Below are 13,513 nucleotides of genomic sequence, written 5' to 3'. Positions count from 1 at the left end.
TACGTTATAACCATATACGTATATCCTGGTAAAGTTGGGTTAATGACTGAAATCAATTTATGGAAGTCATCTTAACAGAGTAAACGAAAAATAAGACCACACGACCATCTCAGTAGAAGCAAAAAAGTGCCTGAAAAGATCCAACATCCGTGGCTGGTACAAGGAGGCCCACCGTTTCAGGGCTGCCTGTCACCTGCCGCTCTGCCTCCCAGACACGGCCCGGCCCGGCTCGTCTCCCTCTACTTTCCAGTCAAGCCACCTAGCCTGGGATCCACCCGTCCACCTTGGTCTATTTCACTCCTTCCCTTAAAAATGTAGCCAGGGTCCCTAAGAAAAGGAAAGACGCCTACCAACAGCTCACTAAATCTCAGCAGCATCTGCCTCTCCTGATCCTGGGTGCCGTCCTGGCCTTGCTGGTCACCACTGAAAGACACGACCAGCCATTTTACACAGGACGCCAACAGGGTCCTCCTCCACGCGCGCAGCTCTTCTGCCAACCCGTCCAGGACTGCAGACACGGAGTCGGCCACGCTCCAGCTGCAACAGACAAAAGGCACGAAGTCAGAGGGATGGCCTCAATCCCTCCAGCTTAAGTGTTACCACCATCACACTGGGCACCCGGGACTGGTGCCCCGAGTCCCCTGCCCCTACGACACCCAAAGACAGGAACCACAGGCCGCCCCGCCCCCCCCCCCTTGCTCCAGCGTCACAGAGGTACCAGCGTTTTTACAATTAGGGGAAACAATATCAGTGCACCAGAAAAAAAGGTAACATTGTCCGGGCTTCGCCTAAATGAGACTATCTCAAAGTCAGCACTACTGACATCCTGAGCCAGACTCTTCTTTCTCACGGGGGAGAAGACGGGACCGTCCTACGCGTAAGGTATTTCGCAGTACCCCTGCCTCCACCCTCTAGATGCCGGAAGCAACTACCCCTCACTCACATCACGATGATAAAAAAACGTCAGATGTTGGCAACGGTCCCCTGGAGGTGGCAAAATCAGCCCTAGATAAGAACCGCCGCTCTCAGGGAATCAGAACCAACCATCCGCTTATGGAGACACGCTCGCTCCAGGCAGGATGGATGGAGGCAGACTTCTTGTAGGAAGTGCCTTGTCCCCGAACGAGCAGGGAAGCCATTTCTCACTAGTTTATGTAAAAACTACAGGGAAAAGTGAAGCAGGGAGAGGAACGGCCGTCAGACAATCTAAGCCTTCATACCTCTCGTGCCTGCCTGGGGTCTGAAGCAGGCTAGGCAAACGGTCCATGAGGATACCAAGGTCCTTGGCTCTTGCAAACGGGACCAGCTGGGCCAGGACCTCGTGATGCAGCCCAGACCCTGGGGGCCCATCCGCACTGAGAAGCCTGGTCTGTAGCTGCCTCCACAGAGCTTTCCTCAAGACGGGAATGACAGCAGAGGACGCTAGGCAGAGACAAAAAGGACAGTCACACACCACGCTGTGCTGGAGTTAGCGTGCAGCAGCTCACGGAGCCCGTGGCTAACCCTGAGGCATCTCGTGACGGGGAGAGGTCACGCTCGCACCTTGATGTCGGCCAGGGCGGGAGTGCTGATGCCGTGCAAAGCGGCAAACACAAGGGCCGGCAGGTTAGACGCCGACCAGCACAACACACAGGTCACCTGGTCAGTCAACGCTCTGACGCTGGGCCCCGAGCACAGTGCCTGGCTCGATGCTGGTAACGAGCGCGTGAGTACCAAAGCCCTGAACTCGCCCGGGGTTCGTGCCTCGAGGACACGGGAGCTGGAGAGGCACGTGAGCAGCGGTGCACCAAGAACCGCTGACTCGCCTGAAACTCTACGGGTGGAGCGAAAGGGCTGAGCCCGAGCTGCCCGGACTCCGGGTAAATTCATGGACGCTTTGGCGGGGGGACAACGGGGTGGGACAAGGACGGCCATCCCGAACGCCTCCTCTGGCCCCGGTGCGGCTCCCTCCTGGACCCACCCCTGCCCCCTTCCTGTGGGGAGCTCAGGGTGGGCAGGAGCGTGGGGGCGGCACCTCAAGCCACAGGCCCAGACAGGGGAGGGGTGGCGAGCGAGAATCTCCCCGCTTTCTTAGTGTCCAGAGGCAGGTCAGTCAGCGGCTGAAGGAGCAACAGAACTACACCACAGCCTAAACGTGGACGTTCCAGGTGCGGCAACGGATCTGCCGCTCCCACCTCCCCATCCTCGGACTTGACGCCTCCAGCTGCCCGACGTCACCGGTTCCCGTACCTCCCGCCGGGCGTGTGAAGCATCCCCACGTCCTGCACCGGAGGTACACGTGGACGAGGGGGAGGAAGTCGTCGAGGCCTTCCTGGAGGCAGAGTCCCGAGCCGGGCCGCCCGCACCACAGCTCAAACCGCAGCAGGTGGGTGGAGCTCAGCTGCACGAGTAGGGCGGCGGTGCTCAGGGCCGCCTGCGTCCGCCGGGCCAGGCAGTAGTCCAGCACGTCGACCCCGACCACGGGGACCAGCACGGGCTCTCTCCGTAGAGTGTGGAGAAACACGGCGTCCAGCTCGTCCACGGCCAACGTGGGGAGCAAAGCCCCCAGGCCTTTCACAAACTCAGAGGCCCAAAGGAGCTCGCTGCTCTGCAGCTGGTCCTGGGGGCTGCGGGTCAACAGCTGGACCAGGGTCTTGCCGAGAGCGTTCAGGTGTCTCTCCTTCCCGGGGGACTTCAGGGGTCCCGGGGCCACCAGCTGGGCCTCGGGCAGGCTCAGCAAAGCCAGGGTGACCTCACGGAGCTGGGCGCCCTCCATGTACGGATGCAGCTCCCGCAGGGCCTCCAGCTGCGGGAGGGTCTCTGCCCGAGACGTGGCCCGGCCCGCCCTCCTGTTCTGCAGCTCGTTCAACACGCTCCGGGTGATGGCCTCCGAGTACCCGGCCAGGAGGCCCAGCTGACGGATGCTCCGGAGGATCGGGGCGCTCGCCAGCAGCAGCTGCAGGACCCCCGCACTGAGCTGGGCCGCCAGGAGCTTCACGAGGATGGGGCTGAGGGCGTGCGGAGGGAGGGCCCGTCGCTCCAGGGCCAGGTACCAGCCCTCCAGCGTGGGATGTCTGAGGATGGCCACCAGCACCTCCTCCAGCGTCTGAAATACGGCAACAAGGCACAGACCTCACTCGCGGCCCAGGGCCAGCGGGGAGTAGGATGAAGGGCAGGGAGGAGCATTCCTAAGCCACCCCATCCCCCGGCCCGAGTTCTGATGCCCTTCTCGGGGGTGCCCCGCAGCACCCCAATCTGAGCCCATCACAGCTGTAACCCGACTACAGCACACCCCCTCCCCGGGGCGACTGTGACGGCTCGACCGTGACTTGGCGGGGGCCCCACCCACACCGGCACGTGTCTGAGGAGTTCAGCTTGAGTGAATTTACTGCACAGCGAAACTGCTCTCCAGTCCCTCTGGACAGGGGACGGGCTGTGTAGGAAAGCCGAAATGTGATGAAGGCCAGTCATCTGGACTCCGCTCAGCAGCCCTGCCCTCCAGCATCAATCTGACTGGGGGGACGTGGGGATCTCCCGTCAACCGGAGCGGCGTGATCACGGTTTGGGAGAGACCCCGCGCCTGGAACAGCAGATGGGGACACAGCTGCAAGACCACGGTCTGGAACTAAAGGTCACGTTCCAGGAGGCTGAGCCTTGAGTGAGCCCTGGGGAACTCGCTCGGACCCAGCACTGGGTTTAAACCACCGAGCACAAAGCAGTGAGCAACCTGGCCGGGTTAGGGAATGATCTTTGTAAGCAGCCTCGCGGAACAGGGTTCCTAGCCAACAAAGTCCCAACAACAGTCCCCGAGGACGGGAAGACGCTGTCCTTCCTCCTTCACTCATCAAGGAAGGAAAGAGGAACCCATCACACCTTCCAACAGAGCTGCGCCCGTTAAAAACGGAAAAGCGTGGGGCACCTGGGTGGCTCAGTCGGTTAAGCATCCGACTTCGGCTCAGGTCATGATCTCGCAGTCCGTGAGTTCAAGCCCCGTGTCGGGCTCTGTGCTGACCGCTCGGAACCTGGAGCCTGCTTAGGATTCTGTGTCTCCCTCTTTCTCTGCCCCTCCCCTGCTCACACTCTGCTACTCTCTCTGTCTCAAAAATAAATAAACATAGGGGCGCCTGGGTGGCTCAATCGGTTAAGCGGCCGACTTCGGCTCAGGTCATGATCTCGCAGTCCATGAGTTCGAGCCCCACATCGGGCTCTGTGCTGACAGCTCAGAGCCTGGAGCCTGTTTCAGATTCTGTGTCTCCCTCTCTCTCTGACCCTCCCCCGTTCATGCTGTCTCTCCCTGTCTCAAAAATAAAATAAACATTAAAAAAAAAAAAAAACACACAAAAAACAGAAAAGCGTGATTTCATGTTAGCACCGCCCTGCCCCTGTCAAATGGCTCATAGGTGGTCCTGCCGCCCCAGCCACCTCCCGGGAAGTCAACCTGGAGATCAAAGGAAGGAGGCCGTCGTTAGACTGTGAGATGAGGAACTTGTTTGCAGGTGAGATGCAGACTGAGAGAGAAGGGTTCACCCTGGCCCCAGCCCCACGGAGGCCGCACAAGGTTAACAGCAGGACAAAGGCCCCTTCTCCGAGCTGCAAGTTCCCAGCGTGTATTTGCTGGGACGAGCCGCACCCACTGCCCAGCCTTTATTCGGCACAGGCTGCAACTGTTCAAAAGAAAAACATTCCTCCTGGGTTTCTCAAGATGTTCACGTCTCCCGGTGTAAGGAGAGGGGAAACAAGTTGCAGGGAGGGGGAGCGGGAGCAGGGAACCGACTGGAAAGAGAAACGCCCACTGGCACCATGCTCATCTGTGGGTGTGGGGGTCACGGATGGCTTGCGGCGTCTCCTCTACGCTGCATTTCCTCGTTTACCTGCGATGAACACGTACTTGTCTAGGGCCAGAAGCAGAGGGAAAGCCAGGGTCCGAGACTCTACAGGAGAAGGCTAACAGGAAGGAGACCCACGGAAGGAGGGCAGCAGTACCTTGTCGCTGGCCAGCTCCAGCGAGGCCACGGACTCCACGTCCAAAAAGAGGTCGGATTCGGCCTGGGCGGCCTCGCGTTTCTGCCGGTTCTGCACGTCCAGCTGCGCACAGTGGACGACCAGGCGCCTGAGGAGGTCCAGGAGGAGCTGCAGGACGGGGGGCCCTGCGCTTCGGCCCAGCTGTGAGGATGAGAGCCACGAACACGAGAGCTCAGGCCAGGGAAGGGCTCCCAGTCGCCGCGACAGTGACCGAGTCCCTCCGCGACCAGAAGGTGCCGTGTTCCCAGAAACAAGGACTGAGGAGGGAGGCAGGCCGGCGCGGCCGGTCCTTACAAAACCCCAACAACCTCAAGGTCCTTTCTCAGGAAGAAGGGCGCCCTCAACCTTCATGAAGGAACCGGGTTTATTTTGACCAAGATGAGGAAAACGCCAACTAAAACTCTGTAAACCACACTGGAGACAGAAAGCTCACCAACGAACTAGTAAACTAACGCTTCTGAGAGAGGCAGCATCTGGCCGCGCACCGGTCCAGTCTGCCGTGGGAGGGGCCCTGGCCCCACTGACAGCTGCCCCAGCAACAGAGGTCGGCCATGCTGTCTGCGCCTGCTGAAGGTCCAGAATCTGCAAGTGAGGCCCGCAGAAAACGGGTGCCGCAGCCGCCTCTGCACGTCTGCTCCGGGAGGGGGAGCAGCCCGGCACAGAGGGGCGGTGAACCAGCAGCCCAGGCTCCCAGCTGTGGGGAAGCGGCGGGGGCGGGGAGGAACCTCCGTGGCCCTGCGTGCGTCACATCGCTAAGTCCCCTTGTGTGCAATGGGGTGACGGCGAGACTCCAATACTCTATCGACACGGTCGCTGGGTCTGGACTCGAATGACAGGCGGCCACCCTGCAGGCAGAGACGTGGGAGCACGCAGGGGCTGTGGGCCCGGGGGGGGGGGGGGGGGGGGGGGGGGGGGTGGCAGCCGGCGGGGGTGGGCCGGGGCGGCTGCGGGGGGGGGGGGGGGGGGGGGGGCAGCGCTCACCTGGCCGAAGGTCTCCACGGTGCTCCTGATGTAGAGCAGCAGGTGCTTCGCCGAGCGCAGGACCTGGTGCATCGGGAGGTGCGGGAGGGTGGCCCCCAGCCGCGCCTGAACCTGCTCGTCCAGGAGCGCGCCCTCGCTCTCGTAGGCCGTCTGCAACAGGGCGGAGAAGGAGGAGGCCGGAGGACCCTGGGGGGCGAGACTGCCCGGCGTCTGAAAGGGCTTGGGAAGGCAGCAAAAGCCCGGACAGAAGGAAAGAAAAACCACCACAGATGAACAGGGTGCACAGTCTGCTAAAAAAGGTACAGGGTGGCGTTCATGACAAGGGGATGTTTCACAATTGTGTCCTCAAACTTAAAAATATGTGACTGCCCGGCATTTTATTTAAGGAAGAAGTTAAGCCCAATGTTTTCAGTCACACATCCGTTCCCAGAGTGCGTGAACACGAAGGCACTGGATCAGGAAGGTGCTCACACACCGAGAACAGACGCCGCGGGCCGGAGCCATGAGGGGCGCTCACTTGACTCTGAGGAGTCACTGTGACTAATCACTGCAAATCCTGTAAAGGAGCCAGCTCAGCAAGCTCTTTGCCTTCCAAAGGCCCTTGCCAGGAGCCTTGGTCGGACTATCTTGTTGGGAGAAAAACAAGTCAGTGGACAGAATGAAAAGAAATTTCTGGAACTCTACCTCAAACTGAAGTTGTTAATTCCTTCTACAATAACTGCCAAACTGCCTTCGTTACTGACCCCACGTGCCTTTTATTACCGTATCTCCACAAACACTCCGCTTTCTAAAGCCAACAAAACCAGGTCACAAGGCCTGGAGACACAGCAGGTCTCCGGGTGGGGTCCCTGGACCAATCAGCAGGGTCGCCCGGGACCGGGTGAGAAAGGCCAATCTCCAGGCCTGCTGCGGACACGCTTAGCCAAACCCACTCAGGGTGGGGCTCAGTGACCATGTCTGAACAAGCCGCCAGGGGACCGATGTCCCCTCCAGGGTGAGAAGCACTGCTGTGACCTACCCACCAGAGAGTGGACACCTTCCTTCGAGTACCCCGTGAGACACAGCACTGGCCTGCTAAGCTCTGAACGGCTACATCCGATTCTGAACCACAGCTGAGCCTGCAGGGGAAGGTAGCAGCGGCCGGGCAGGACTGCCTGAGCCGAATCCTGACCACCCCCCCTCCCCCACCACTGCTGCCTAGTGGTGGAATGCCTATGCCTCAGTTTCCCCATATGTGTAATGAGCACAGCAGGTCCTAACCCTCCTCCCAGAGGTGCCGTAAGGATTAAATGCCTTGAATTACACGTAGTACCCTTGGTACCAGGCCCTGACGAACGGGAAATGTGCCCTCAACAGAAGCATCTGCCACAAGTTATCACAAGACAAAGAGGTCCCCAGCCGCCTGCTTTTTCACAAACAGCTAACACTTGTGAATGAATACACAAAAGGACACCACAAAGTTAACCTCTCCCACCCCCAGCCCCCAACATTTGTATATACTCTGGTGCTGGAGCCAGATGAGCAGGACCCCGTTACAGGGAGGTAGCCCCCACGTAAAGAACGTTCTTTCTTTGCTTCCATTTTCCCAGTCTTCACAGACTGGAGACTGCCGGGGGCCACCAGCGGCCCCCTCGCCCAGCGGAGCACGCGGAGCCCAGGGGCAGGCTGAGGCCCGCTAAAGGAGGCTAGGACCCAGGCACGCCACATCACTCGGTGAGGAGACCAGAAAAAGCAACCTCCCTCCCGCCCCAAAGCTGGCACGGTGACTAGGCAATCCCGCAGCCAGCGGAAACTGCAATTCTGCTGCACCACTGAGCTATCTGTGCCCCCGTCACACCAGCTAAGCAGCAGTGAGGCCACGGGGCTTCCTCTCCCGCCCGGGGAAAGCACAAGGCTAACAGGTTTCTCCCTGCAGGCTGCACAGCGGTAAGACTACGCCGTTGGGGCACAGCAGGTGCGGCCCACGGAAGCTGTTGCGGGGTTTTCCAGGGAAAGGCCGGGTTTCCACGGGGGCGGTCACGCCGTGGCTCACCAAGGCCTCGCGGACTGGCTCTGGGATCCAGCGGCTGTAGTACGTGTGGAACCGAGAGAGCTGGTGGCAGCAGGGTGGCACCGGAGGCTCCAACTTGTCATAAGCCTGAAGCAGCAGACACAGAGCCAGCGGGTCCCTCTGGGTGTGGAGGAGGTCTGTCAGCACCGCCGTCATATAAGCCACGATGCTCTCTCCTGCAAAGAAATGAGACTTGTGTGGGTGGCCCGCCGGGACCCTTCCGTGACCCGTCGATATCACCAACTCCCACAGGTATTCAAGATCCAGAAAAACACGCGCCACTTCCACAAGGGGTCACACAAACACACTGGAGGGCAGAGGCTATCACCGCACGGCACACCAGGCTCCGTTTCACTAAACGTGTGAGGCACAGTCAGGCTTCAGTTCCCAAGGCCTGGGAGTGGAGACCCAGGCACAGAAGAAGTGACACAAAAGCCAGCTGGGGCCAAGGCTTGCTTGGTGCTCACTAATCCATCTCTTGGTCCTTGGCACATGGGCTTCCCCCTGTGGTCAGGCTGGGACCATGTGGCTGATTCAGCCACTTCCAGGCCTGGCCAGAACAGCCTCTGCTTGACTGCACGCTCGTCTTCCTCTTCCACAGTGACCTTGGAAGCCGTATGTTGAAATGGTGCAGCTATAAGATGGGAGTGGCCTGGATCCCTGAGCTGCCTCCTTGAGGACAGTCACCCAAGAGAGCAACCACACCTGTACTGAACTATGACAAGGTCCAAAGAGAGACCTTTGCCCATTAAACCACTGTAAGTTGGGCCTTATTTGTTACCGCAGCAAAGCCTGAGCAACCCTGACTGACTACACCGTTGTGATCTATGAGTATTTCCTTGGCTCTAAGTTCCAGTAACTTCCAACAAGTATGAAGGACTCACACCCTAGCATGGTGAGGGCAAGAATAAACTTTGAAGAGAAAACATCAGTGTTACAACAGGTGTCTGTGCAGCCATACAAAAAATGCATTATTATGGACTTATCCCTTAAATGGCCAATTTCCCAGAAGTCCACTAGCCTCTAGATTCTTATCCCAACATGCTTAGCTCTAAAGGCCAGGTGGCTATCACTCAGTGGGTCTGAACCTTGCTACCTTGGGTTCTCAGCAATTACTCCCAGAGCCTCTGGAATCACACCTCCTACCCCACAAAGACCCAGCTGGATGCACCCAGAATATCCCAACTATACACGGGTACCTGTTTCACTTTCCGTCCCAAGGAGCAACTTATTCCTAGCTTCCAGGGCCGCAGGGACCACCGCACTGAAGGGGAACGTGAGCAGGATCATGTCTTCGTTCAGTAAGAATCCAATTTCCTCATCTAAGCCTTCGCTGTCCTCCACCAGGACGTCCACCATGTCAAGAACATCTGAGACAGAAAAAGGACAGTCCAACTAAGGCCAGAGACACCGAAGGACCCCACTGCAAACAGCTCCACAGGAAGGGATACATAAAGGAATGTCTGAGAAAAAAAGGAGGCATAAAAGCCAAACATCTCTGGGGGGAAAAGATTTAATATGAAGTTTGATTCTAAACACACAAGGACATCATCTATCAAATCTTAAGATCTCTGCCAGACGAAACACAGGATGTTTAGCTCATGTGATAATAATCTGAAGTTTCCTCAAGTGACCCTAAGAAGCCCCAAAACCTTAACCTGGATATTCAGGTGAACGAGTCAAAATCGGTGAAGCAAAATAGGGTCAGGGGCTGCAGCACAGACCAGAGTCCAGGTCTGGATTTCAAATCCTGAGTCTGCTATGTACTAGCTGTGTGAGCTTGAGTTAATTCCCTAATCTTTCTGGGCCTCGGCTGCATTACCACTGTATAAAATGAGGATGATGACATCTGCCACTTAGGGCGGCTTATGTGGTTCCAGGAGTTAGATCTGTAAAGAGCTAGGATCAGCACCTGGCACAGAGTAAACACTACACAAACAAAAATAACCCAGCAAATAGGCTCTGTGCCTACTCCCCCTTTGACGAGCAAAGAAGGCAATTTTCATTTCTGGAGTAGGCTGATCTTTAACTCAAAGAAACCGACACCTGCACTTGGCATAAGATATGAACGCAATTCTCATTTTCATCACTGATCTGCCACGGCGGCTGGAGCTTCAGAAGCCCGAGGAGCCAAGAGGCAGTGGCGCCTACCATCGATGTGGGAGACCGGAATGCTGACATCATCAGCCTCCTGCTTCGTCCCCGCGGCCTGCAGTGTGCTGGCTTCCTGGACAAAGTCAGATGCTTTGTCTGTGTAGGAATAGGGATTCGCCACCAACGTCAGTAAAACCTGGGTGTTGAAGAGCCAAGCAGAAAACACTTAGGTGGTCACAAATGAAATGGGAAAAAAAAAAAAAAGCCAAAAAAAAAGTCACCAGTAATACAAAGGGAAGAGCTAAAATGTTAATAGTCCCCAATAAGAACAATTTTTCTGCCAAGTTTCTTTTTAACTTTTTGTTACAGAATTAAAAAAAATTTCCTTTTGGTTTAAACCACCGCTTTGAATATTGCTCTAAGCACACCACTATTCTCTTGGTGCAAAAACAAATCCCCAAAAGGAAATTACACGGTACACAGTAATAGAGTCCCATTTTACAGATTCTAAAACGGAGCAGATTCTGACATCTCAGCAGGAATTAGGAAGGAAGCCAGAAACACAGGGCTTCTGGCACTGGCACCGGTGCACCAAAAATGCCTTCGTCACGCTAAAGACCACGTGGCACATTTACTAACAGGCTCCTTCACACTGGAAATAGGTGCTTACGCGTTCCAAAAACTGAATCACGGTTTCTCTCTTCTCTTCCACGGTGTCATGTAAGTGCTCCAGCCACAGCTCCAGCTCCTTCCAGGTGTGCTCAAACACCCCCGTGTCCCGAAGAATCTGTCAGGAAGCAGACCCGGGGCAGGGCGTCAGGACGGAGCCAGCGCCCCGTGGAGACAAAGCAGCACAGCACAGAAGGGATCAAAGTCTCATCTGCAGTTTTACTCCAAAAGCCACTCTTTCACAACAGCACTCCCAGACTTGAGGGAAACGAGGAAAAGAGACCATTCTGAGCTCTATTAAAGACCACATAATCCTTGGTCTTGCTGCTTACTCCTTTCCTTCAACTCCTAAACGATAAAAAGATTAAAAAACAAAACAAAACAAAACCCAGCTGCTGCTTCAGAGGCTGATTTTTATAGCTGGATTTCCACAACCAGGTAAACGAGCATGACTCGGCCCCTCACAGCCCCCGTCAGCTTGCGTGACGTTCTCCAAGGTAACAAACCAGTCATGTCACGTCACCTCAGTGCGGCCCCCCGAGCCTCAGACCCGGGACAAGAAGCAGCGGTGTTTCTAAGAGAATGGAATGTGTGAAGAGGCAGGACCTTGAGCCAACACCATTAAATGATGTCCCCAAATGGCCTGGTGGCACAGACTCCCACGGCACGAGCCCCAACAGCGCACCGAAGGGTGACCCGACGGTGCCAAGCCCGCCTACGTGCACTAAGCGAACACAAAATCAGGCCTGGGTCAAGTGCACGCCTACAGGGAAACGGCAGCTTGTAAAGGTCAAGGCTGAGATGTTCGTGCTCTTCAAGCAGCTCAGGTGAGGAGGTTGTATCAACGCTGCAAAGATAAAATCCCCGCACCCCGCAAACAATGAACGTGCAGTCTGTTGCATCTGTAGCACCCAAGACATTTGCTGGGTGGCGGAAACGAGATTTCCTACGGTGACGTCCAGACCGGGGGGCAGTGGCCCTATAGAGCGAGGATCGCGTGTGAGAAAGAGAAGCTAACAGCCCAAGTCCCCGTTCCCTTCCAGCGACTGTGAGGATACCTGTGCTGCGGGTGACGAAGGAGGTCAGAAAGGCTGAGCCCCTGGAGAAGGCGGAGTCTGGACGGGTGCGGAAAGGCACCGCCCATTCAACAGTTCCCCGGAGGGCCGGAAACCGGACACGTTACTGAGCCTACCACGCGCTGGGCCTGATCTACTGCTTGATCTCACGTGCGCCCTCCTTTGCAACCCCGCCGTTTCATCCTTCCCGTTCATCTGGGAAGACAACGTTCAGAGAGGTTGGGTCATCTGCCTAATGCCATCCAGGAAGAAGTAGGACTGGGAGTCAAATCCAGGAACAAGACTCCAGAGCCCATGCTCTCCACTTCACCGTGCTGCCTCGGGAACGTAGCTAAGTTTAGACATGATAAATTGAAACTGCCTTAAAACCTCCGAGTTTTAAATTTACAGAAGCCCTGAAGCTTCCTGAATTCGACAGCTGTTTACAAAGCACCTTCTGTAACGAAGACTGTGAAAACGCTTCCCAGAACTAGGAATGGGTAGGGGACGTTCACCTTTGTGATCAGAAGTTTGGTGGATGACTTGAGCTGTAGATGGCTACTGGTCACGAACATTTTCATCAGCAAGTAAAACACAGACCGTTCTCCTCCAATAATTTCTGCCTCTGGGCCTTCCTGGAGTTTGAACAGTAACAGATGATAAACATTACACAGGTCACGGATACACACGGAGCCCAGTATGGCTCCAGGCCTCTTATCTCATTTTAACTACAACTCGGCAACACGGCTGGGATTTTACACGAGGAGGCTCAGAGGCCAGGTGCTCAACCAAAGCCCCAACAGCAGCTGGGTAATTGTATTTGCTGCATTTCAGCAAGATGCGGGTGCCGACAGAGTCGATCCCTTATACGTAACTTAGCTTCTCACAAAGGCTTGTGAGCTTTGAACATACGTCTCAGAGTTCATGGAGCTCCAGATCCCCTGCCCAAATGCCACCGAGGCTGTGTTTGGCTGGCGTCCCTGCAGCCCCCGGCAATGAGGGTGACCCTGAACATGGGAAGTGCTGGTGTTCATAAAGCCCAGCAGACTTCATCTTATAAGCAGAAGGTGGGGCACAGAATATAAATTAATATTTTTTATACCAGTTCTTTCAAAGTTAAGAGGCCTCCCTCTGTTCACTTCCCAAATGAATCACCAGGATCCCACTGGCCCTGTTCAGCTGCAGTAAAAAACTCAATGGCTCCCCGGGCTGGTCATCTCTCTGGGGTCTGTGGCAATGGCCTCATGGTGGGTACAGAGGCTGAGAGCAGGGCCGTGGGCAACACTGCCCACGGCCAACCCTGGACCCTCCAGTTACAGCCGGCACACTGCAAGGGTGTCCGTACTACTCTGTGCCCCGGCTGCCTCTTTAAGTGGTGGTAAAGGCGCGGATGCACAGGGCACACGTGTCAACCCTCAACTACGACACAGGTGAACCTCAGGAGAGGACCTGGGGGAACATGCACAGATGCCAGTGCTCCCACATTCTCACGCTTTTCTGGAAATATGCCATGTAAAAATACCTACATACTTTTCTATGCTACTGGTTCTATAAAATTTAAAAAAACCTTTTTTTAATTTAGTTTTCAGAGAGAGAGAGAGAGAGAGAGAGAGAGAGAGAGAGAAGAAGAGAGAGAGAATGAGTGGGGGAAGGGCAGAGAGAG

At 56.1% G+C, this 13,513-nt stretch overlaps 1 protein-coding gene across 2 annotated transcripts in view; it reads right to left on the bottom strand.

Annotated features, from left to right (window-relative positions):
- Nucleotides 1-13,513, bottom strand: part of URB1 (URB1 ribosome biogenesis homolog) — a 72,899-nt gene that overhangs the window by 28,537 nt on the left and 30,849 nt on the right. For both annotated transcript variants that reach the window (XM_049627925.1, XM_049627927.1), the window contains exons 15-24: nucleotides 12,366-12,485; nucleotides 10,797-10,913; nucleotides 10,184-10,322; nucleotides 9,232-9,402; nucleotides 8,015-8,208; nucleotides 5,983-6,201; nucleotides 4,963-5,142; nucleotides 2,230-3,085; nucleotides 1,221-1,422; nucleotides 351-537 (exon numbers count right to left, since the gene is read on the bottom strand). In XM_049627925.1, the coding sequence (XP_049483882.1) occupies nucleotides 351-537; nucleotides 1,221-1,422; nucleotides 2,230-3,085; nucleotides 4,963-5,142; nucleotides 5,983-6,201; nucleotides 8,015-8,208; nucleotides 9,232-9,402; nucleotides 10,184-10,322; nucleotides 10,797-10,913; nucleotides 12,366-12,485 (2,385 nt within the window). The remainder of the gene's footprint in view (nucleotides 1-350; nucleotides 538-1,220; nucleotides 1,423-2,229; nucleotides 3,086-4,962; nucleotides 5,143-5,982; nucleotides 6,202-8,014; nucleotides 8,209-9,231; nucleotides 9,403-10,183; nucleotides 10,323-10,796; nucleotides 10,914-12,365; nucleotides 12,486-13,513) is intronic.

This window comes from Panthera uncia, chromosome C2, assembly GCF_023721935.1.
Source record: "Panthera uncia isolate 11264 chromosome C2, Puncia_PCG_1.0, whole genome shotgun sequence".
Lineage (NCBI taxonomy): Eukaryota > Metazoa > Chordata > Mammalia > Carnivora > Felidae > Panthera > Panthera uncia.
This window is presented reverse-complemented; position numbering and strand designations above follow the sequence as displayed.